The sequence below is a fragment of the Pithys albifrons genome, chromosome 22, assembly GCF_047495875.1.
Source record: "Pithys albifrons albifrons isolate INPA30051 chromosome 22, PitAlb_v1, whole genome shotgun sequence".
NCBI lineage: Eukaryota > Metazoa > Chordata > Aves > Passeriformes > Thamnophilidae > Pithys > Pithys albifrons.
In genome coordinates, this window is record NC_092479.1 from 3,066,629 (window position 1) to 3,090,514 (window position 23,886).

Sequence of the window (23,886 nt, forward strand, 5' to 3'; positions counted from 1 at the left end):
ACCCCACAGTGTCTCACTGTAGCCGTTGTCTGCACGATCCTGCTTTTTCCCTGCTGTGAGCTGTCCATAGTGGATGTTTGGGATCACTGAGGCCACTTCTGACACAGGACAGTGCCCAGATCTCTCTGCCAGATTATCCCAACAGCCACCATGTCCCAGGCCCTGTACTGGTGAGAATGGAGATGAGCACAGGCTCCACTATCACCTCTCTCTGCACCAGAACTGGTGTCAAATCACACCTGGGCTGATTGAGAGCGATTCTCCCTCCACCTCTGCTGTCCTGGCATTTCCAGCAGGGCTCCCACCTCACTAGAGAGACACAGTTGTGTGGCTGCTTCTCAGCCAGTCCCTTCCTCCCCTTCCCACTCCAAATCACGAATCTCTCACCGGAATTTTCCCCCCACTGTCAGTTGCTCCCCTTAAATGATACAAATGCACAATCTGAGGTGTTTTAAGTGATTTGTGGTTATTTCTAGGCTTGTTTCACCTCTCAGGTGTTTCCCCACAGGTAACTCTCTCTGCTGCTCTGTCCTCAGGCCGGGCCTGGCTGTACCTCGCCCTCAATGAAAATTCCTTGGAGAGCTACTTGAGGCTGTTCCAGGAGAACCTCAGCCTGCTGCACAAGTACTATGTCAAGTGAGTATCCCAGCCCTTCTGCTTGGGCACAGGTTGGCATCTCTTCTTGTCAGAAGCCAGCCCAAATTTGCCAGTGGGGAACAAGGAGTTGATCAGGGTCTGATTTTTTTTCCCTTTGTGTGACTCTCCCAGGCACTCAGCAATAGGACAAGGGGGGCTCAAGCTCTGCCAGGGGAAATTGAAGCTGGAGATCAGAAAAATTTCTTTGCAGAGAGAGTGCTCAGGGATTGGAATGGGCTGCCCAGAGAGGGGGTGGATTCCCCATCCCTGGAGGTTTTTCAGCTGAGCTTGGCCGTGGCACTGAGTGCCATGATCTGGTAAAGGGACTGGAGTTGGCCCAAGGGTTGGACTTGATGATCTCAGAGGTCTTTTCCAACCCAATCCATTCTGTGATTCTGTGATTTACATGATTAATTTAAAGGTCCCAGATTTGGACACACTGTCTTCTTATATAGATAAGAGGCCCTGCAAGCATCTTTCCTAGTTCCTGCTTTTACTCTGCTGTCCCCTTTCTATCTTCCATGGTTTCCAAGGAGCTGCTGAGCCCTCCCCCAGGGCCCCAGCTCTGGGGGACACCTGGAAATGTGGCTGTAGCTGTGCTGGAGGACAGCACACAGTGTCTGCCTGAGCTCCAGGGCTGTTCAGAGCAGCTCAGAGACACACCAGTGAGGAAACAGAAGGGCCCTTTTAGCTGCTTCTGCTCCTTCTCACATGTGTGAGGCTCTTTTGTGTTGCCCCCACTGCAGGAACGCCCTGGTCTGCAGCCACGATCATCTGACCTTGTTCTTGACTCTGGTGTCTGGGCTGGAGTTCATCCGCTTTGACCTGGACCTGGTGAGTGTTGGAGCTGTTCTCTTGGCTCTGGGAGGGTGGGAATGTGGAGCAGGGCAAGTCCAGGGTGGACCTGGGGAGTGTTTGGTTTGTTCTGAGCCCTGGGAGAGTGGGAATGTGGAGCAGGGGAAGTCCACTGTGGACCTGGGAAGTGTTTGGTTTGTTCTGAGCCCTGGGAGAGTGGGAATGTGGAGCAGGGGAAGTCCACTGTGGACCTGGGAAGTGTTTGGTCTGTTCTCAGCCCTGGGAGAGTGGGAATGTGGAGTAGGAGAAATCCAGGGTGTGACAGGTGCCACCACTTGGTCCAGGGTGCATCTGGAGAGTGTTTGATTTGTTCTCCTGTCTCTGGGAGAGTGGGAATGTGGAGCAGGGGAAGTTCAGGGTGGACCTGGTGAGCGTGTGGTCTGTTCCCTCAGCTCTGGGAGAGTGGGAAAAGAGCAGGGACAATCCAGGGTAGACCTGGTGAGTGTTTGATCTGTTCTCAGCTCTGGGAGTGGGAATGTGGAGCAGGGGGAGTTCTGGGTGGGACAGGTCCCACCACTTGGTCCAGGGTGCATCTGGTGAGTGTTTGATTTATTCTCTCAGCAATGGGAGAGTGGGAATGGGGAGCTGGGGGAGTCCAGGTTGGACCTGGTGAGTGTTTGATCTGTTCTCAGCTCTGGGAGAGTGGGAATGTGGAGCAGGGAGAGTTCTGGGTGGGACAGGTCCCATCACTTGATCCAGGGTGGAGCTTCTTGTTGGCCTTGAGCTGAAAATGTGATGCTGATGCTTTTAGGGAAGACTTTTAGGTCCTTGGGCATCCAGCAATGGAATTTACTCCTGTTGCTCATTTATCCCTCTGCACTGTTCAGAAGAGGAACGAGGCAGCTGTGGGGCAGGTTGGTGGGGATGAAGTAGCTGAGCTGTGGCAGAAGACTCTGGTGTCCCTCCAGGAAACACAAACCCACTGGATTACCCTCAGTGTCACAGCAGAGCTGCTGGGTTTCCTCTGAAATGGGCAGTGAAGGGACAGTCCCAGGGGATGGGGTGGCACTGACACCCCAGCTGTGCTAGTGACAGTGACAGTGACCCTGACCCCGCTCTCTCCTCCCTGCAGGATGCTCCATACCTGGATCTGGCCCCCTACATGCCAGATTACTACAAGCCCCAGCACCTGCTGGACTTCGAGGAGCGGCTGCCCAGCTCCGTGCACGGCTCCGACAGCCTCTCCCTCAACTCCTTCAACTCCGTCACCTCCACCAACCTGGAGTGGGACGACAGTGCCATCGCCCCCTCCAGCGAGGGTCAGTGGCTGCTGGGGGTGGTGCAGGCAGGGCTGAGTCCTCCACAGGCCCCTGGGGTGAGGTGGCAAGTGATGGGCTGGGAGAGACCAAAGTGGGAGCCCCAGCAGCCAGGCTGGGAGTCCTCCTGCCTTAAACCGTGGGGAGATAGGGCAAGGGGGAACTGTTTCAAACTGAAAGAGTTTTAAACTAAAAGAGAAAATTTAGATGGGATATCGGGAAGAAATTCTTGGCTGTGAGGGTGGGGATGCCCTGGCATGAATTGCCCAGAGAAGTTGTGGCTCCCCCATCCCTGGGAGTGTCCAAGGCCAGGTTGGACAGGGCTTGGAGCAACCTGGGATAGTGGGAGGTGTCCCTGCCTTGTGGAATGAGGTGAACTTTAAGGTCCCTCCCAACCCAAACCATTCTGGGATTATTCAAAGGTAACAGCCCCTTTGCCTCAGACTGGGAGAGAAGGACTTTCCTTGCCAGTCTCCCAGGCCACGTTCCCACCCTGGGGGGTTGTTTTAGCAAGAACTGGAGGAATTTCCTCATGGAGTGAAGGCCATGCCTGTGTCTCAGTGTGGCTCCCAGGTCAGAGCAGGGACACAGGACTGCACAGGAAGGCTTTTCACTGCTTGTTTCCCAGTCTGGAGACCCACCAGGGCTGGAGGTGGTGGGGAATAGTTTCCAGAGGCTTGTCCATGTCTGCACTCTGGGAAAGAGGCAGCCAGTGGTGTCAGAGGTGCTGCTTTTTCCTATTTATGCATCTTGAGCAGCCTGATAAGTTGTCCTGCTCACCCCCTTCTCCCTGCTGGGAGTTGTTCCTGATGAACACACACCTCGTGTCTGCCCCTTTAACCCACTGGGAGCCCATTGCCCACACCCACGTGTTGACATGAAGGAGCAGCTCTGCTGCTGCTCTTCCTAACCCAAAATGCAGTGGCCTTGTCTCATTTTTCATGTCAGTTTGAGCAAAAGGCATTCTAGAATAGAATTGGAATGGACTGAACTGTTGGTTGGATGCAGTGAGTTCAGGATTGAGCCCACACATAGGTGGGTTCCCTCAGGACAAGGGGCACCAGTTGCCTTTTGTGTGCAAGACAGAACATACAGATACTAAAGATGATGGGAAGGAGCAGCCTGGGATGGGCATTAGAGTTGTTTTAGCAAAGGACTTGGGAGCACAGCATTGGTTTGGGCTCATCCCCCTCTGCATTCATGAAAGGGTTTGATTTTGGGGACTTGCTTATCACAAATCTCCAGCCTTGCAGGTAAGGTGGAGACAGCACGAGCAGCCTAGAAATAATAAAGTCAGAGTAGAGATTCAGGAGATTTTGGAGCTACATTTGGGGTTGGCATCATCTCAGGCTGTGATCTGTGTCTCAGTTTCTCCTTGCACAGAGGAGTTTGCTGCTGATGTGGGAATCTTGGGCCAGGACCCAGGAGGGCAGGAACTGCTGTTGCTCCTCAGGTGTGGAGCAATTTAACTCCAATAACTGTTTCCCTGCTCGTCATTTCAACAGGAGCATCCCTCTATCCTAAGAGTGTAGGTGGAGCTGGGGATTTTAGGATCAGAGGCCAAGTTTTTCCCTTTAATCAGAGCTCTGGCTTTGCAAACATTCATGAGTCAAACATCCCAGTATCTGTGGGAGGTAAGTGTGAAGTGGGGGAAACTGAGGCACAGAGTGATTAAACTGCTTCCCAGAGAAGACCAAGCCCTGGATGACATTGTTTTTCTGGTTTAGCTTCCCAGCAGCTGGAATAATGGGGCTTTCATCCTTCCCTGGTCCTGCTGTAGCTCCCATAACACAACCATCCAGCAGGAGCACCCATTGGTGCAGCTGTTTCCAGTCACATCCACGTTCCCTGACAATTTTCTCATGCATTTCAGTTACCAGTGGATGATTGTTTTGTTTCTCCCCATTCCCATCTCCCTCCCCAAACCCCCTTCACACTCTCCCCTCTCCCCCCTTCCCTCCCCACTACTTGTTTTTCTAATCCTGAGTTTTATCCCTCGTTTTTGTAGATTATGATTTTGGAGATGTCTTTCCAGCAATGCAGACCATGCCCAGCAGAGACTGGGAAGGTGGGACACACTCATCTCTTACAGCATTTTGGTTTTCTCTCTGCATTGCTGCCACCTGAGCTTTGCTGCATGTTCCCCCACTCATTTCTTTAATAACCAACTGCCCCATCTTGATGGAATTCTCTGCAGGCAGAAAGGAGTGGAAAAATCCCCCAGGGTGGGAGGTTGTGTGTCTCACCTGTGAGGCCACATGCAAAGCTTTCCCAGCTCACCTGCCCATATTTCCCAGAGCTGAGGGATGTTTTCCTGCATCCAACAATGGTTCCCTGTCCAATTACAAATAAAAGGCTAGAAAATTATCCCCACTGTGGAGTTGGCAGCAGGGACCAGTGTCCTTCCAAACTGTGGGATGTGCCATCTGCCCTCACTCCATGGATGTCCTCTTTGGGGTTACATAGCAGGGTGCTGACCAAAAACACTGATCCACCATCAATGATTTCCTGAAAGCCCTGGAAAACAGATTAATTCATTCTGCTGCCTTTAATTGTAGGCCTTCTGCAGGGATTAATTCGGGAGGTTTTGTTTTCCCTGGACCCTGTGCCAAAACATTTCCTGTGAAGCCACAACATCCAGCACGTGGCCATGCTCAGTTTGGGTCACTACACTGGTTATTTTTATTTATTTTACCACTTTTAAAACCAACCTGTCAGCTATGTCTGGCCTTTGTGGCCAAGAGCATGTGCCCAGTGTAGAGGAATTTGTTCTCCTTCCTCCACATGCAGCCCCTGTGAGAATCCTCTCCATGCCACAGGAGCAGGACCCTCTTTTCCCCCAGAGGAAACACCCACACTCCATCCCTTGCAGCTCCAAGCTGGATGGAGCTTTGGCTCTGAATTGCCTTGTACCACCTGAATATTTGGGGAAATCTGCCTGAATTCCCTGTGGATTGTTCCTGGGCTCTAACACTCTCCCTCTCACCTTCGTTCTTGCCCCCAGGGATGTCACAGACATGGTTTGACCTGTCCCTGAAGGTACAAACTCATTTCCAAGCCCAGCTCCACAGTGGGTGTTGGGTGGAGGCTGGAAGAGGCCAAGGGGTGCTGGGGCAGATCCCTCTGGATTTGAGCCCTCACATCTCCTGTGTAGCAGAGTGGAATCCACCCCTGCTCTGGGCTGAGTTTCCTCAGCCACAGGGGAATTGTCACTGGAGCCCCCACCAGGTCACCTCACTGGTGGATCCCTTGCTGTGGGCACAGAGCAGAGGTTGGGAAGGTTTGGGTGATTCCTTGTTTTCAGCAAATGCATTTTGGGGTGAAATTCTGTATTTTGGATGAAGATTATTCTATCTTAACAAAACCAGCAGGATTTAGGCCAAAGAAGTGATGCTGGATTGATGGTGCAGGCTGGAAGCCCAGGGCTGAAATACATTTTATTTTATTAATGGTTGGACTTGATGATCTTAGAGGTCTTTTCCAACCTAAGTGATTCCATGAATTTCCCTTTCATGCAAACATTAAAAACTTCCCTGGTAGAGCCCACACCCCCCACACTCCAGGACAGGTGTTTGATTGGGAACAAAGTGGCATTTTGGAATCATCCCTCACCAACTGCCTGGATCAGAGTTTAGCAGAGGTTTCATTTTCCTCCTCAGATCCTACACCCCCAAAGTGTAGGGCTGTGGTTCCCTTCCCAAGCTGATTGAATCAGAGTCATGGAATGGTTTGGGTTGGAAGGGACCTTAAAGGTGATCTCATTCCCATCCCTTGCCGTGGTCAGGGACACCTTCCACTCGACCAGGCAGGGTGCTGGAGAAGAGGAGGGCATGGATAACCTTCCTTTAACGTGATTTTGGGTGGGTAACTGAGCATGACTCCTGCAGCCCTTCCCTGCTGCTCCTTTTCCCTCTGAAGACTAACATGGGCCAAGCTGTTTGTGCTCCCCCTGTCTGTGCTGCCTGCTGCCCTCGGACCCCCGGGAATGCTGTGTGCCCCTCCAGTCTTCCAGCCCCCCACGTGTGTCCTGTGTGAGCAGAGGAGACCATCCAGCTCCATAAGGATCGCTGCTCCATGGCTGGCTCTCTGTCTGCCCTTCCAGCACCTTCCATGGCAGGGAGGGAGCAGCAGCAGCTGAAAAGCACCATGGCCCCCAGAGCACCATGGCCCCCAGGCCCCTCAGACTCCTCCCCACAGACACCACCTCTACTCCCTAATCCTGCTGCTGGCTCCGGGTGCCCGAGCTGTTTCCAGCACTCCCTAAACCGCAGGGCGATGCCAGGTCTCGCTCTGGCCTCCATGTCCCTCCAGGCTGGCACTGAGGGCAGTGCAGTGGCCACGTAGTGCCCCGACCCCCATCACGCAGCTTGGCCTCCTCTGCCTTCATCCAGGAGCCTGAGCTGATCCGCCCTTCCCACCTTGTCCCTGCAGACGGAGACCTGACGGACACGCTCAGCTGCCCGCGCTCCACCGCCTCGGACAACAACGGTGGCAGGGCCGCGGTGAGGAGCCCCACTCAGCGCCACAACCCCTTCAACGAGGACAAAGCTGAGGTGGCATCCTCTGCCGACACCACGCCGGTGCACGCGGCGTGCCGGGACAAGGCAGAGGCCACCCCCGAGGGCACGGACCAGTCCGAGAGCTGCACCGAGCTGGAGGTCATCAGGTAGGGCCAAAGCTGCTGGCCTGGACAGGGGTGGCAGGTGCTGGGGATGTGCCACCCCTTGTACCCAGTGGAGAGATGTCTGTGCCTTGATGCAGCCATGAGAAAGGAGGTTTATACTCCAGACCCCAACAGCTGCTCTGTAGGTGTCAGAGTTCATCCCATAGGTCTGGGCTGGTCTTGGATCCCTTGGATTGAATCCCCATCCACACCTTTCCCTGACTTTCCATGACTTTTTACTTGGAGCTCTCTCCAGCTGGTGGAGGGTTTGCTGCAGATCTGGGTCTCTGATCGTGGAATCATGGAATGAACTGGGTTGGAAGAGACCTCTGATCTTCCCTCTCATCCTGTCCTCCTGTTTGTCAGTGAGATGTTGCTAAACCTGTCGTGGGAGATGCCTCCACAGGGCTCCTGGCTGGCATTTGACTCCTGCAGAGAATCCCCAGGGATCCCTCAGAGCCCTGGACCCAGACAAAGACCTCGAGGCTCTGTCTGCTCACACCCAGCGATGGGGACACCCCAAAACCTGCCCAGCAGGCCTGGGCTTTGTTCTTGTGCCCAGTTTTTCCTGGAGGAGCAGAGGAGCTGCGTTACGTGGCATCCCACACGGCAGACACGGGGAAGGGGGTGGAGCACCACACTCGGGGTGACCTGGCAGCAGTTTGGGTGCCAGGGGCCCCAGAGCACTCCCACAGCACATCCCAGTGCGCTGCTGTCTAGAGCAGACTCCAGCCTGCATCTCCCTCTTCTGGCAGGTGGGGACACGGCATTCCCACCTCTAGAATCCTCCTCCCTTCCCAGCTGCTTGCTCCCAGCCAGGAATTTCTCTCACATCACCTTAGCTCCTCATCCATTTGTGATCCCTTTGCAGCCAAAGGTGCTGCATCCAGCAGTGATGCCTCTTCTTTCTGGGATAAGTAGGAAAAAGTGTCCATACCTTGTGTCTCGTGACACCTGGCATGGAGGAGGGGGCTCTGTGTGGCTGCACATGGAGCAATGGGAGCAGAAGGGTTTTCCCTGCAGTAGGGAAAATGGCAAAGGAATGTTGCTGGGAGAGGGTGGGACCCCTCTGTGTGTCACAGAGGCTAAGCAGGCACAGGGGAGTGACATTCTGTCTCTCACAGGTTGGCCAAGAAGAAGAAAACGGGCAAGAAGAAGAAGGTGAAGGCTGAGGAGGTGGTGAACAGCCCAGGCCCCGAGGCCAGTGGGGACAGTGGCATCAACGGGCTCAGTGACCGGGAGGAGCCGCCCCGGGACGAGGGTGCCGCAGCCCCGGAGGACGGGGGGCAGCGCCCGGGCCTCGGCCAGCTGGCCCTGCGCATCCCCGAGATGAAGGACACGTCCATGGAGAGCCTGGGGCAGCCCCTGAGCAAGGTCATGGACAGGCTCAATGGGCAGCTGGACCCCGGGGGCTGGAGTGGCCCCCTGGAACCCCCCGGGCAGCCCTTTCGGACCGGCACGCCAGGGGAGACCCCGGAGGGATCGTCCTCTGGCGACTGTAGCGAGGGGATTTCAGCCCCCATGGACTTCTACCGATTTACCGTCGAGAGTCCAAACGCTGCTGCACCAGGTGGTGGCCACCATGACCCTCCAGGGCCTGGCCAACCGCCACATGTTTCTGGTAGCCCTGAGGCTCCTGAAGAAGAAGAAAGCAGAGAAGGAGAAGCAGTTGGGACAGTAGAGGAGTCTGGAGGGGCGAGTGACGAAGCCCAGACTGGCCAGACAGAAACCACCAACCCACAGGCTCTCTGTGAGCCCAAGAAGGAGCAGCCCAGCCCTTCCCTGAGCAGTGCTGAGGACTCTGGGGTGGAGGAAGGGCAGGGCAGCCCCTCAGAGCTGACCCATCCCTCTGAGTTCAGGTGAGGATGCGTTTGGTCAGCAGGGAGAGCATCTTCCAAACAATCCTTGAGCTCAAGTTGATGCTTTTCCCTTTGTCCTCGGTTTGGGAGTGAAGCCCATCCTTTTCCAGGATGAAGAGGAGGCACAAGGGGTCAGGAGGAGATGGTCTGAGGGAGGCTAACAAGTGCCCAAATCATGGAGACATTCAATAAGGAAGGGGGTTTCTAGACTCAGCCCTATATCCATGTCCACCCTCTGTCTCTCCACAGGGTGGATAACAACCATCTCCTCCTGCTGATGATCCATGTGTTTCGGGAGAACGAGGAGCAGTTATTCAGGGTAAGGTGGTTGCCATCAATCCCAGGACCAGCTCTGTGCCTGCATCAGCCCAGAGCTGAGAGCTCTTCTGTCTCTGTGCAGATGATCCGGATGAGCACTGGGCACATGGAGGGGAACCTGCAGCTGATCTACGTCCTGCTGACGGATTGCTATGTGTACCTGATCCGGAAAGGTATCCCATCCCAACAGCCCCTGGGCTCAGCAGGGAGGGAGGCCTGTCCATGGATCAGGGCTCCCCAGCTCCCTGCCTTAACTGCCAGTCCCCTCGTGTCCCAGCAGGGAGCTCAGGTTGGGTGGTCCCCCGAGGAGCCCAGGACAGTGTCCCGTGGCTCTGTACTGCCTGGCACATGGCTCGGTTTGCAGGTCCATCGCTGCTGTTGCTGCTGCTGCCAGGGGGGTCCTTTGCCCCCCTTCACGTGGCTCTCTGTGTCTGTGCCAGGGGCAGCGGAGAAGCCATACTTGGTGGAGGAGGCCGTGTCCTACAACGAGCTGGATTACATTTCGGTGAGCACAGCCCAGTGGGTCAGTCCTTGCCTGTCTGAAGGCAAGAGTGCCAGGACCATCAGGGTGGGTGGGGTGGTTCTGTGTCCATGGGGAGTGTTTTGGCCAGTAAGTCTTTGAGCCTGGGAGAGCTGGAAGCAATTCCCCCTCCAGTGCCACCTCTGAGGGTGCCCACCTTGTTCGTATTTTCACACGGGCAGCAGAGTGACCACCGACCCTGTCCCCAGGGCAAGGAGCCGGGTTCAGCCCTGCCCCATTGCCCCTCATCCCATGCCCGGCTTCCCTGACCGTCCCTGTGTGGCACAGGTTGGGCTGGACCAGCAGACGGTGACTCTGGTGTGCACCAACCGGAGGAAGCAGTTCCTGCTGGACACCGCCGACGTGGCTCTCACCGAGTAAGCGCAGAGCGGGCAGGGAGCCGGGCACGGAACCTCTGACCACACCTCGGGAATGGGGGACCCTCCAGTGACAGCCCTGCATGACAAAGTCCTGCCACCAGCTGGGGCTTGGGGGTTGGTTTGATGCCACTGGCTGAACCCTGCAGGCAGCTGGAATTGCCTCAGGCATGGATACACCCAAAGGTCTCCCCTGGATAACCACAGCAGTCACCCTGTCCCTCAGGCTGAGGCTCAGGGGTCTGGGCAATGCAGACCAACATGTCTCTTGTGTCACTTGGGATGAGCAGGGACGAGCTCTTGAACTCCAAGGCACATCCCCAGGTCTGTGTTGTCAGCTCAGGGAGGTGACCTGGTGGTCATACTGGGTTCTATTTTGGGATGTGTCCACCTCCCAGTCTCACCCATGACCCTGAGATTAGCTCAGCTGGTGAGAGCACGGTGCTGATAATGCCAAGGTTGCAGGTTCTATCCCAGTATGGGCTATTTGCATAAGAGTTGGACTTCATTATCCTCTGGGTCCCTTCCAGCTCAGGTCACAGAATCACAGAATCTTGTCCTTTCTGGAGTTCAGGCTTTGCAACCCACCATCACCTCTGGTCTGTAGGTTGATTCTGGAAGACCAGAGGCCCATGGTGAAGGGGAACCCCTTGGGCACCAGAGCATGTGAGGGAGACGAGGGGCTGTTTGCCCTGGCCTTGTCAGAGATCCCTGCCTTCCTCTCAGGTTCTTCCTGGTCTCCTTGAAGTCAGCCATGATCAAAGGGTGCCGGGAGCCCCCCTACCCCAGTATCCTCACGGATGCCACCATGGAGAAACTGGCGCTGGCAAAGTTCGTGGCGCAGGAGTCCAAGTGTGAGGTGAGTTTGGGTATCGCTGCCATCGCTGCAGGTGACAAAGGCTCACAGGAGACCCCCTTGACTTCTCCTGCTCCTCACAGGCCTGCGATGTGGTGGTGCGTTTCTACGGCCTCGTCCACTGGGAAGACCCCATGGATGAGACGCTGGGACCCGCCAGCAGCAGCTGCTCCTCTGGTGAAAACGCCGTCACCAAGGATGGTGTCCTGCACTACAAGGCAGGCACCTCCTACCTGGGCAAGGAGCAGTGGAAGCCCTGCTTTGTGGTGCTCAGGTGGGTGCTGGGGCTGCAGGGCAGGGCTGGGACCAGCCAGGGCTCAGCAGGGAAGGTCTGGGAGCAGTTTGCTGCATGGGAGGGGGAGAGGACCTGTCTTGTCACCTGGAGGGAGAAAGCCACCAGCTGTGGGTGGCCAGCAGCAGGAAATGACCCCACAGGGCCGTGTGGGTGGAGGGCAGGGCAGAGGTGGCTGTGGGACTGAAGGTGGGGGATGCCAGAGTTGAGACTCCGGTGACCTCCTCTCTCATCTTCCCAAATGGCAGCAATGGGATCCTGTACCAGTACCCAGATCGCACAGACGTCACCCCTCTGCTGTCCATCAACATGGGGTAAGGGGCTGCTGGAATGTGGCACCCAGGCTCCCTGGGGCTCTGGGGGGCAGGAGCTTCTTGGGGTGTCCAGGGAGGGGTTTTGGGACAGATCATGACCTGCTCCAATGCTGCAGAAATCCCTGCTTGCTCCTGGCTGGGGCCAGCTGCCCATTTAGCAGGAGATGGCCTAATTTCCTCCTAGTTTTTGAACACCAAGCCCACCCTTGGATGGGGAATTGGCCTCTGAAGGGTGACATACCCCTCCAAGAGCCATTCTGGGAGACCCACCATGCTCAGCTCCAGCTCTTCCCCACTGTGCAGAGCTGGAGACTGTCCTCGGAGCAATCCCAGGGGATGTCACCGATGGGAAGCGAGTGTCTGTGGGGAAGAGGGGTGAGGTGCTGCACAGGGAGGGCAGGCAGGGACTGATCCCAGGCTGGTGCTGTCCCATCCTGCTGATCTCCTCCCTCCCCTCTCTCCCAGCGGCGAGCAGTGCGGGGGATGCCGGCGCTCCAACACCACCGACCGGCCCCACTCCTTCCAGGTGATCCTGACGGACAGGCCCTCCCTGGAGCTGAGCGCCGACAACGAGGAGGACATGGCAGACTGGATGCAGTACTTCTGCCAGGCTGTCTCCAAAGGGGTGAGCCAGGGACAGGCCCCAGGCGTGGCTGTTCCAACCCCCCGTTTGCCCAGAGCTGCTTCAGAGCCCCCAAAGGGAGCAGGAATGTCTGGCAGGGATGGAACAGGCAACTTCATCCCCAGCCAGAAGGGCTTCCCCACGGGGCACCCCATGGAGACAGGACTGCACCATTCCAGATTTTAACCCCTCCTTTCCCCACGCCTCACAGGTGATCCCCCAGGGTGTTGCCCCCACGCCTTGTGTTCCCTGCTGCCTCGTGCTGACAGATGAAAAGGCTTTCACCTGCCACGAGGACTGCCAGACCAGCTTCTTCCGCTCGCTGGGCACCGCCGAGCTCACGGACGTCGCCGCCGTCTCCACAGAGGCTGGCAAGGAGTACTGTATCCTGGTGAGCTTGGGCTGGGACACTGGCTGGCCTGGGGCAGAACAAGGGTCCAGCAGTGACACCCAGCCTTCTCTTGGTGTTTAGGAGTTTGCTCAGGACAGCAAGGAGTTCCTGCCCCCCTGGGTGCTCTATTTTAGTTGCACTACGGAGCTGGAGAGGTTCCTGTCGGCGCTGAACGCTGCGTGGAGGAACATCTACCAGGTGAGTGTGCAGGGCTGCCTCACACCCTTCATCCCATGAAGGAGGCCAGAGGGTGAATTTGTCCCTGCAGGGCAAACCCAGCGTTCCCACAAAGGGCAGGAGAGCCACGGAGCTCCCTGTGTCCGTAGAACCACAGGATGTGGGATTTGGAGCCTGGTAAGACAAGCCATGAGCATCCAGCGCCAGTGAGGGGAGAAGGAGGAACCCGGGGCAGCCCTACTGACTTTCCCACATGGATCTGAGGGGGTTTTACAGCACGAGGGAGAAGTGGCTGTTGTCTGTTCCCCTCCTGACTCCCCACATGTGTGTTCCAGGTGGAGCTCCTGCACAAGGCCATCCTGGACGCCGCTGTCAAGAAGAAGTGTGAGGACGCGCAGAGCCTGATCGACAGCGCGTGGCAGCGCAGCGACAGCCTGTGCCGCGGGCGGGCCGAGCGGGACCCCTGGTGCTGACCCTGCCGGGGGAGCACAGCTCACAGGCGCCCGTCTTGGGGGCAAGCAGGGCCTGGATCTGGCCAACTGGCACCCCAAACCCTCCTGCCACCACTCGGTGCCCACCGGGGCGTGCCTGCTGCGTGGACCCCGAGCCGGGGACTTGCTGTGCCACCTGCACCGTCCTCCTCGTCCACACGGCAAAGAGTTTGCCTTTCACGGAGTAGTATCCCACTAGTAGTGAGGGAGAGGGTGGGAGCAGGGTGGGCTGGGATGAGCCTCCCCCTGTCGTGGTGGGGAGCAGGACTGAGGACTTGTTCATTTTAGAACAGGGTCGGGGCATGGAGGGGACGAGTCGGGAACACTAAATTGCTACTGTGCATGTTTTGTTGCTCATACAATCACCGAGTACGGCACCGCTGCGCTGCCTCCTCCTCCTGAGAACCCACCCGGGGCCTCTGGACATCACAGAACCACTCTCGGCCCGTCTGGGAGATTTGAGGCTAAGGAAGAAGGAACGGGGCCAAAAATCTGGCCGTAAATATCCTCGTGTGGTTTCAGGACCGCTCGAGCCGGTTTGAGGTTTGGATCCAGCCCCGTGTGCCGGGGCGGGGACAAGAGAGGGGCGGGGACAAGAGGCCAGGCCCGTGTTCTTCAGGTGTCCCTCAGGACATTGTCACGTGGCTGCCACCGAGCACATTCCCCTCCTGTGTTCCTCCATCCCAGGCCGGTGCGGACCCGTCGCTGTTTGCGCTCCACAGCGAGCACTTTGGGGCATGACCCCAGCTTTTAAATAATATTAATAATATAATAATAATAATCCAGAGACCTTCTCATGTAATATAGGTTCACGGGGCCTTTTTCTGGGAGGAAACGTATGTGACTGAATGTATATGTACATACATCTGCTTCCTTTTCCCCTTCCCCAAATAAACAGTTACTGGTAACTCAGCTTTGTCCCTGCGGCACCTGGGGCTGCTGTTCTGCCTCCGTTGTCACTTTGGAGCCTGTGGAATCGCTTGGGGCAGGAAGAAGGGGATATTTGGATGGAGAGAGGGGAGGGTGTGAACCCCCAGGTCCTCACTGAACCCCAGTGCTGTTAATCCCGTGCTGGGGCACGTTCACAGCTTAAACTGGGAATTATCCATCAGGACGTGGAGTCTGGATGCTCTGTCCCTGTTTATCCCCAGATCTGGGATATATTCGCAGTCTAGACAAGAAATAAACAGCCACGGGGTCAGCCCCAGCATCACCCACCTTCCCTGGAAACCCTCCCGCTCCTTTCGGGATCAAAACGGGAGCGTTGGGGCGATATCAGCGATGGGGCAGCCACTGGTGTGGGGAGAAGTTGGGGATTTGGGGGGGATATTGGGGATGATTCAGGCATTGGGACGGGAGGACTTTGGGATTTGAAGGGCGTTCACATCTCCCCACCCCTCGGCAACCACCGAAGTGCCTTTGACGTGGGGTGAAACAGGTCCCAGGGGGTCCCTGTGCAGCCCTAAAAATAGGACTGCACGGCAGGGGAGGGAGGGACTCTGCCATCTCCCCACACCTCCCGCAGCTTTTTGTCCTGTGAAGCTCCAATTTCAACGCGTTTGGGTGCCCCGGAGCGGGACCAGCCCCGGGGGAGCTGCGGAAACCCCGGCAGAGGCTGCGGAGACCCCCGGGGAGAGGCTACGGAGACCCCCGGCAGAGGCTGCGGAGACCCCCAGAGAGGCTGCGGAGACCCCCGGGAGAAGCTGTGGAGACCCCCGGGAAAGGCTGCGGAGACCCCCGGGAAAGGCTGCGGAGACCCCCGGGAAAGGCTGCGGAGACCCCCAGAGAGGCTGCGGAGACCCCCGGGAGCCCCCGGACCGGCGGCCGCGCCCGCGGCGACCTTGCGGGTGCCGCCCCCCGGGGAGGTGGCAGCGTGTGCCCCCAACCCGCCCTCCCTCCGCTCCCGTCCCAGCTTCATCCCGCCTATTTTTTGAGCCTGTTTTTCCCTGTTTGCGCCGGGGCCGCTCCATCACGTGAGGCCGGGCCGGGCTGGCCGCGCCGCCGGGGCCGCGGCGGTTCCGAGCGGGGTAAAGGCGAGGGGAGGACACGCACCCGCACCGCGACCTTTGCCTCGCATCCCTTCCAAATTGGGGGCCGGATTTTGGGGAGGGGGCGGAGGGGGGGTTGGTTTGCAGGAGGCGGCGCTCTCTCGCTCGCTCCCCCTCCAAGGTTTGTTGGATTGGTTGTTTTTTTTTCCCTGCGGTTTCTCGGGCAGGCGGAGCGCGGGGGCAGGTGCGGGGATGGCTGCGGGATCCCCCGCCCCCGGCCCCGCCGCCCCGCAGGACCCGCCGAGCGCCCCGGGCGCGGGGGTGCCCCCGGCCACCGACCTGGTGCTGGGGGCCACGGCGGGCTGCCTGGCCTGTTTCCTCACCAACCCGCTGGAGGTGGTGAAGACGCGGCTGCAGCTGCAGGGCGAGCTGCAGCGGCCGGGCACGTACGCGCGGCCCTACCGAGGGGTGCTGCGGGCGGTGGGCGCGGTGTGCCGAGCCGACGGGCTGGCCGGGCTGCAGAAGGGGCTGGCGGCGGGGCTGCTCTACCAGGCGCTCATGAACGGATTCCGCTTCTACTGCTACTCCCTGGCCGAGGACGCGGGCTGGACCGGGTACACCGGCGGCACCGTGGCCGCTGGGGCCGTGGCCGGGGCGGTGGGAGCCTTCGTGGGCAGCCCCGCGTACCTGGTGAGTGCTGCGCTGCCCCTTGTGGGGGACCCCCGCCCCCCAAAAAAAAAGGTTTGGCATCCCGGAGGTGGCAGCATCCTATAAACACCGGCTGCGGTGCATCCCGTCTGCCCCTCGGCTTTGCTTTGCCCCCCAAATGTGGGGCTGCTCCGTGCTTGTGCTCCCTCCGCTTTCCCCCCGAATCCTCCCTCCAGAAACTCAGAGAACTCCCGCATAAGAAAAAGTCCCCAAAAGACATTAAGGTGTTTCCTCATCTCCCTTTTTAGGGGGTCTCCCCCGTTCTTGGGGTCGTACTGGCTGTTTGCAGGGTCCCTTCGCTCTGGGATGGGATAGGTTAAAAAAAACTGTGTTCAAAACCTGGAGGTGCCACTTGGCAACGCATTTGTGCCCCCCCTACATCTGTCAGAGGGGCTGAACCCCCCCTCCAAAACCTACTGAGGAGCGATGGGGGAACCACAGCTGGTCCCAGCGGGGCCTTAAGGGGGTTTTGTCACCTGGCATTGTCCCCCCAAGGTCAAGACGCACCTCCAAGCGCAGACGGTGTCGGCCATGGCCGTGGGCCACCAGCACAACCATGAGGTGAGTGGGGCTGGGCTGGGGGACACCCAGGACTCGGTTTGGTGGCACTTTGTCTGTGCACGCTCCGGGAGCCAGCGGGGACACGCTATTTTGGTCAGCAGGAATTTCAAGCTGTTGTTTGGCCGCTTGGCCCCGTAACGATGCTATAAATAACGGAGTGAGGACAGAGGGGGTGTGACGGCACGTGGGGCTGGGACACCGAATCCAAACCCCCTGCGGTGCCTTCAAAGCCCTGGTGGCTTCGTGTCACCAACAACCAACTTGGCTTTGGGCGCCGGGGTGGGAGATTTGGCCGGGGTGGGGAATTGTGACCGCGTGCGGGATGCCCCATTCCCGTTTTTTCCCGATTTCCTCTCTTGCCCAGAACATCACCGGCGCTTTCAGGAGCATCTACCGACAGCACGGGGTGGCGGGGCTGTGGCGGGGGGTGACGGGCGCCATCCCCCGTGTCACCGTGGGCTCGGCCGTGCAACTCGCCACCTTCGCCTCCGCCAAGGACTGGGTGTGCGAGCGCCAGGTGAGCGGCACCCGGGCCGGCGCTCCCCGCGGGCTTTCGGGCACAGCTGACCCGGCGCTCCCCGCAGTGGTTCGGGAAGGGCAGCTGGGCGGCCGTGCTGGCCGGGGGCATGGTGAGCAGCGTGGCCGTGGCCGTGGCCATGACGCCCTTCGACGTGATCAGCACCCGCCTCTACAACCAGCCGGTGGACGCCGACGGCACGGTAAGGCCGTGCGGGATCCGGCTCCGGGAATGAGCGGCTTTCCCGGGATTGCGTCGGGCAGGGATGAACGGCCGGCTTCTCTCTCCCCAGGGCAAGCTCTACCGGGGTTTTTTGGATTGTATCCTGCAAATCTCCAGCAAAGAGGGGCTGCTGGGCTTGTACAAGGGCATCGGCGCCGTCTACTTTCGCCTCGGCCCGCACACCGTCCTCAGCCTCTTCTTCTGGGACAAGCTCAGGAACATGGTGCAGCCCCCGGGGCCGTAGGATGGGCTCCCACTGCCACCACAGACGTTAATAAAGGGGTTTTTCTATTTTTGGCGTCGTTTCGGGGTCTTTGAGGTGGTGCAAATGCGGGGGGACAAAACTTGAAATGCTGTGATGCCTCGGGGTGGAGAGGAGCTTGGTGATGCCGGGCTGGGGGGGTTGAGGCTGCTGGTGGTCCCCATGTGCATCCCATCACTGCATCCCTCTCCTTGCCCTAATTTTCACCTCCACCAGGCAGCTGGACCGTGGCCGGAGGGGCTGAGCTCCAGCTGCCCTTGCTTGCCCCAGCAATGATTTACTAGCCGGGGTGGCCACTCCCACGCTCCGCCCCGCGGACCTTGGAGCCGGGGCCGGGCCGGGCCGTGCTGTGGCTCCTCTCCATCGAAAATGTTCTCCCTGGGGTCGTGGCTGCCGGCACTGCCCGGGCTGTCCTGGGGCTGGGCGCTGCTGGATGCGCTCCTGCAAGGTGAGAGCCGGGGGGTGGCACAGCGACATCTCGGGGACAGCCCGGGGGACATCGGTGACCCACTGCTGCCTCTCCCCGCAGGGCTGGTGGGCGCCTGTGCCGTCTCCGTGCTCTGCAGCCTCCTGAAGGTTTATCTCTACATCCAGTGCCTGAGGTAAGTGCCGGCCCTTCGTGTCACCCAGTGGGGAGGTTGGGTTTGAGGGTCTGATTTTGGGGTCTGCTGCTGGGGGGGTGGCTCTTGGCACAGGGGGGATGTGCCTGGGGCTATCACCCCGTCCTGGGTGGCATCCCCCGTTGCTGTGCCCGCAGCCCCGAGAGGCAGGCGGAGAAGGAGGCGCTGGGGGCGCAGCGGGCGCTGCTGGAGCCGCTGCACGTGCTGGTCCTGACGGGGATCCTGGCCCTGGTGGGCGCCCGCGTGGCCGCGCTGGTGGTGCTGGAGTTCTCCCTGCGCGCCGTGTCCTCCATCCTCTCCCTCGGCAAGGTGAGGAGGGCTGGGGAAACTGAGGCACAGGGGATGGAAGGGCATGGGGTGTGTGGGGGGCCTTATGTCACTTTGCACATGACTTTTTGGGGCAAGAGGCTGGTGGTCCCAGGGTGGGCACAGGCTCAGGGCAGGGCCTGTCCCTGTGCTGGGCATGGCTGGGCCCCTCAAAAACAGGGACATGGAGGGGCTGGAAGTGCCCAGAGAAGGGGCTGGAGCAGCAGGAGGGGCTGAGGGAGCTGGGGGACTCAGCTGGACAAAAGGAGGCTCAGGGGGCACCCTCTGGCTCTGCAATCCCTGCCAGGAGGGGCAGCCGGGACAGGGGGTCGGGCTGTGCCCCAGGGCACAGGGACAGGAGCAGAGGGCACGGCCTCAGGTTGGGCCAGGGCAGGGACAGGGGGGATATTTGGGATAATTCCCTCATGGAAAGAGTGGCCAGGATGATACATGGAAGGGGCTGCCCAGGGAGGTGGTGGCATCCCCACCCCTGGAGGTGTTCAGCTGGTGTGTGGGTCTGGCACTTGGGGACATGGCTGGGCAGTGAGAACACCAGTGCTGGGGGGATGGTTGGTCTTGCTGGTCTTGGAGCCTTTCCCGCCCTTCCCAACTCCCCGACTCCACACACCCCTTCGCCTGATGGAGCCATGAAGGGAAGTTCTGGCCGGGTGGGGCCTGGTCTCTTCTCCCAGGCACTCAGCAACAGGACAAGGGGGCACGATGGGCTCAAGCTCTGCCAGGGGAAATTGAAGTTGGAGATCAGGAGGAAATTCTTTGCAGAGAGGGTGCTCAGGGATTGGAATGTCCTGCCCAGAGAGGGGGTGGATTCCCCATCCCTGGAGGTTTTTCAGCTGAGCTTGGCCGTGGCACTGAGTGCCATGATCTGGTAAAGGGACTGGAGTTGGACCAAGGGTTGGACTTGATGATCTCGGAGGTCTTTTCCAACCCAATCCATTCTATGTTTCTGTGATTCTATCCTGTCCCGCAGGGCACCCACAGCACCCAGCTCTACCTGCTGTGCCAGTTCTCCCTGGGCTGTGGCATGTCCTGCGCCCTCACTTTCCTGCTGGAGGGGGCTCCTCACCGCAGCTCCAACCTGGCGCTGGCGGCGGGGCTGGCGGCGCTGCTGGCGCTGCAGTGCCGGCGCCTGGCACGGCACGTGTGTGCCCTGTACCACCTGCACAGCGAGGGGCAGTACTGCGGGATCTGCATCCTGCTGCTCGCCGCCGGGCACCGCATCCCGGCGCTGCTGCGCCGCGCCCTCGCCGTGGCCTTCGCCGTGGCCGACCTGGCGGCCGTCGAGCTCATCAACCGCGACTTCCTCTCGGCCGCCGAGGCCTTGCGGTTCTGGACGCCGCTCACCATCTGCTACGCCCTGCTGGTGGTCTACATGCAGGGTGGGCAGGGGGCAGGGGAGGGTGGCACTGCCTGGGGGAGGCTGGATATGGGGCAGGGTGGGGGGTATATGAGGCATCCTGGGGGTGGATGGGGGGTAATATGAGGCATCTTGGGGGTGTATTGGGGGTATATGGGGCATCCTGGAGGTGGACGGGGGGTATGTGGGGCGTCGTGGTGGTCTATGGGGCATTTTGGGGGTGTATGGGGGGTATATGTGGCATTGTGGCAGTGCATGGGGCACTTGGGGGGGTGTATGGGGGGTATATGGGGCATCGTGGTGGTGTATTGGGGGTATATGGGGCATCCTGGGGGTGGACGGGGGGTATGTGGGGCATCGTGGTGGTCTGTGGGGCATTTTGGGGGTGTATGGGGGGTATATGTGGCATCCCGGGGGTGTGTGGGGGTATATGGGGCATCTTAGGGATGTATAGGGGGTGTATGGGGCATCCTGAGGGTGTATGGGGCATCTTAGGGGTGTATGGGGGGTATATGTGGCATTGTGGCAGTGCATGGGGCACTTGGGGGTGTATGGGGGGTATATGGGGCATCGTGGTGGTGTATGGGGGGTATATGAGGCATCTTGGGGGTGTATTGGGGGTATATGGGGCATCCTGGGGGTGGATGGGGGGTATGTGGGGCATCGTGGTGGTGTATGGGGCATTTTGGGGGTGTATGGGGGGTATATGTGGCATCCCGGGGGTGTGTGGGGGTATATGGGGCATCTTAGGGATGTATAGGGGGTGTATGGGGCATCCTGAGGGTGTATGGGGCATCTTAGGGGTGTATGGGGGGTATATGTGGCATTGTGGCAGTGCATGGGGCACTTGGGGGGATGCATGGGGGGTATATGGGGCATCTTGGGGGTGTATTGGGGGTATATGGGGCATCCTGGGGGTGGATGGGGGGTACGTGGGGCATTATGGTGGTCTGTGGTGCATTTTGGGGGTTTATGGGGGGTATATGTGGCATCCCGGGGGTGTGTGGGGGTATATGGGGCATCTTAGGGATGTATGGGGGGTATATGGGGCATCCTGAGGGTGTATGGGGCATCTTAGGGGTGTATGAGGGGTTTATGTGGCATTGTGGCAGTGCATGGGGCACTTGGGGGTATATGGGGCATCGTGGTGGTGTATGGGGGGTATATGGGGCATCTTGGGGGTGGATGGGGGGTATATGGGGCATCCTGAGGGTGTATGGGGAGTATGTGGGGCATCCTGGGGTGGATGGGGGGTATATAGCGCATCTTGGGGGTGTCTGGAGCATCTTAGGGGGTTTATGGGGGGTGTATGGGACATTCCGAGGGTGTATGGGTCATACCAGGGTTTATATGGGGGGTATATGGGGCATCCCAGGATTGTGTGGGGCATATATGGGGCATCCCATATATTTGGGGTGAAGAGAGGGCGTCAGAGGATGTGGCACCCTGTATGTGGGGTGATGTGGGGGTGTATGGGGCACCCTGGGGGTGTATGGTGGATATATGGGGCATCTCATTTATCTGGTTTGGGGTGAATGGGGGGGGTGTCACAGGATGGGATATCCTGTCCATGGGGGAGTGTGGGGCTGTGTGGGGCAGCCTGGGCATGGATGGGGCATCCCAGGGTTGTATAGGGGGTATATGGACCATTCTGGGGGGTGTATGAGGTGGGTATGGGGTGTCCTGGGGGTGTATAGGGAATATAGGGGGCTACAAGGGGGTCCTGGGGCTAAATGTGAAGCCCCTCATAGGCCCCCTGGAACACCCCATGTCCCCATTGCGGGGTCAGGGGGGGCACAGTGTCCCCGTTGTAGGGTCGGGGGGGCACAGTGTCCCCAGTGTGGGGTCAGGGGGGCACAGTGTCCCCGTTGTAGGGTCAGGGGGGCACAGTGTCCCCGTTGTGGGGTCAGGGGGCACAGTGTCCCAAGGGTGGGGTCAGGGGGGACACAATGTCCCCGTTGTAGGGTCGGGGGGGCACACAGTGTCCCCGTTGTAGGGTCGGGGGGGCACACAGTGTCCCCGTTGTAGGGTCGGGGGGGCACAGTGTCCCCGTTGTAGGGTCAGGGGGGCACAGTGTCCCCGTTGTGGGGTCAGAAGGGACACAATGTCCCTGTTGTGGGGTCAGGGGGGCACAGTGTCCCCGTTGTGGGGTCAGGAGGGACACAATGTCCCCGTTGTGGGGTCGGGGGGGGCACAGTGTCCTCATTGCGGGGTCAGGGGGCACACAGTGTCCCCCCCGGTGTCCCCCAACGCCGTGTCCCCGCAGAGGAGGCTCGGCAGAGCGCGGCCGGGGGGCTGGTGCTCCGGACTGTCCTGGTGCGGATGGGTGGCCTCTTCATCCTCCTCCTCACCGTGGGCCGCTGGAGTGACATCCTGCACGTGTTCCTGTCGCTGCTGGGCGAGCTCTGGTGCCTGTTCCACTCCAGGGTTCTGCTGCAGTCCTGCCGGAGGCAGGTGAGACGGGCGGTCACCTCCCCGAGGCCACCGGGAGGGGCTGGGGGCGGCCCCGAGGCCACCGGGAGGGGCTGGGGGCGGCCCCGAGGCCACCGGGAGGGGCTGGGGGCGGCCCCGAGGCCACCGGGAGGGGCCTTTCTGCTTCTCCTCTTCTTTGTCCCGCAGGATTCCGCCTCGCAGCCTCCCTTGAAGAGCCAACCGGGATCTGGATCGAGGGACACATCGGGATGAGCCGCGGGGTGTGACCACATAGCACAGACTCAGGGTGGCTTTGCCCACTCCCCGAAACGTGGGCACCCCCAAACCCTCCCCACGGGGACCGAGGGAAAAGGGCTCCCGGGAGGTGCCCGACCCCATCCCGTGGGATGGAGGAGCTCGGCAGGAAGACTCTGTGGCCCCCGGTTTTTGGGGACCCGGGGGGTGGCAGCACTGCTGGGGTTTGCCCTCGGTCCCACCGGGACTGTGGGATGCTGATGGATGTCCCGTCCCCACTGTCTGCAGGGCCACACTGTCACAGCGCAGGGGCCTCCAGGGGGGTTACAAAGCTTGGAAAATAAAGTTTTTTTCCAGCAAAATCCATGGGCAGAGCGAGGTGGGGTCCTGTTCTGCCAGAGATGGGTTTGGGGACAGCCCCAGTGCAGCTTTTTGAAGGAGGTGGGGAGTGCAATTCCTACCTGGAAAGGGAATCTGAGGCACAGAGTGGGGGATGCCCCTCATGCCTCAGTTTCCCCACCATGGCTGTGCCGTGCCGGGGGGCAACAGGCCCTGGGAAAGTGGGGTGCAGTTTGGGGAGGGGGAGCTCTGCCTGCCTGGGCATAGATCCCAAAGGAGGGGGGGAGCAGAAGGGGGTCTGGGGGCTTTGGGGGCACCCTGGGGCTGGGTGGGGGGATGGGGGGCACCTGGGGCTGTATAGGGGCATGTGGGGCATCCTGGGGGTACAAGAAGCAGTATGGGGCATTTGGGGGGGCGGGGGGCGCGGAGTGTGGGGGCCACTGGGGTTACCTGGGGGTGTACAGGGATGTAGGGGGTATTTTGGGGTATCTGGGGACACCCAGGGGCACCTGGGGCTGTTGTGGGGCACACAAGCACTCTGGGGGTGTAGGGGGGGTACATGGGGCACTCTGGGGGTGTATGGGGGGTACATGGGGCACTCCGGGGTGTTGGGTGTCCTGAGGGTGCTGGGGGCAATCGAGGGGGGTCCATGGGACAACCTTGGGGGGTGGGAAGGGGTGTCATCCCAGAGCAC

General features: G+C 59.6%; 3 protein-coding genes across 5 annotated transcripts in view; all 3 read left to right on the forward strand.

Annotated features, from left to right (window-relative positions):
* The window catches only part of PLEKHM2 (pleckstrin homology and RUN domain containing M2), a 29,828-nt gene extending 15,279 nt beyond the window's left edge, over positions 1–14,549 (forward strand). Inside the window, exons 4-21 of one of the 3 annotated variants that reach the window (XM_071575987.1) lie at positions 537–636; positions 1,383–1,470; positions 2,564–2,750; positions 4,253–4,381; positions 4,756–4,815; positions 7,179–7,413; positions 8,535–9,269; positions 9,519–9,588; positions 9,670–9,760; positions 10,028–10,092; positions 10,396–10,484; positions 11,211–11,343; positions 11,424–11,614; positions 11,881–11,946; positions 12,412–12,571; positions 12,780–12,959; positions 13,041–13,157; positions 13,472–14,549. In XM_071575987.1, the coding sequence (XP_071432088.1) occupies positions 537–636; positions 1,383–1,470; positions 2,564–2,750; positions 4,253–4,381; positions 4,756–4,815; positions 7,179–7,413; positions 8,535–9,269; positions 9,519–9,588; positions 9,670–9,760; positions 10,028–10,092; positions 10,396–10,484; positions 11,211–11,343; positions 11,424–11,614; positions 11,881–11,946; positions 12,412–12,571; positions 12,780–12,959; positions 13,041–13,157; positions 13,472–13,609 (2,834 nt within the window). In that variant the 3' untranslated portion in view covers positions 13,610–14,549. The remainder of the gene's footprint in view (positions 1–536; positions 637–1,382; positions 1,471–2,563; positions 2,751–4,252; positions 4,382–4,755; positions 4,816–7,178; positions 7,414–8,534; positions 9,270–9,518; positions 9,589–9,669; positions 9,761–10,027; positions 10,093–10,395; positions 10,485–11,210; positions 11,344–11,423; positions 11,615–11,880; positions 11,947–12,411; positions 12,572–12,779; positions 12,960–13,040; positions 13,158–13,471) is intronic. The other 2 variants (XM_071575988.1, XM_071575989.1) reach the window with 2 other exon arrangements.
* A 1,040-nt stretch (positions 14,550–15,589) lies between these two features.
* SLC25A34 (solute carrier family 25 member 34) lies at positions 15,590–17,882 on the forward strand. The gene is made up of 5 exons (XM_071575991.1): positions 15,590–16,305; positions 16,819–16,884; positions 17,249–17,401; positions 17,469–17,603; positions 17,694–17,882. Exons 1-5 carry the CDS (start codon positions 15,868–15,870, stop codon positions 17,865–17,867), a joined length of 966 nt encoding a protein of 321 aa, XP_071432092.1. The 5' UTR covers positions 15,590–15,867; the 3' UTR covers positions 17,868–17,882.
* Positions 17,883–18,241: 359 nt separating this feature from the next.
* Positions 18,242–23,213, forward strand: TMEM82 (transmembrane protein 82). Its single transcript, XM_071575990.1, has 6 exons — positions 18,242–18,333; positions 18,415–18,487; positions 18,643–18,814; positions 19,800–20,208; positions 22,453–22,640; positions 22,806–23,213. The coding sequence occupies exons 1-6, from the start codon at positions 18,255–18,257 to the stop codon at positions 22,869–22,871; spliced, it is 987 nt and encodes a 328-aa protein (XP_071432091.1). The 5' UTR covers positions 18,242–18,254; the 3' UTR covers positions 22,872–23,213.
* The last annotated feature ends 673 nt before the right edge of the window (positions 23,214–23,886 follow it).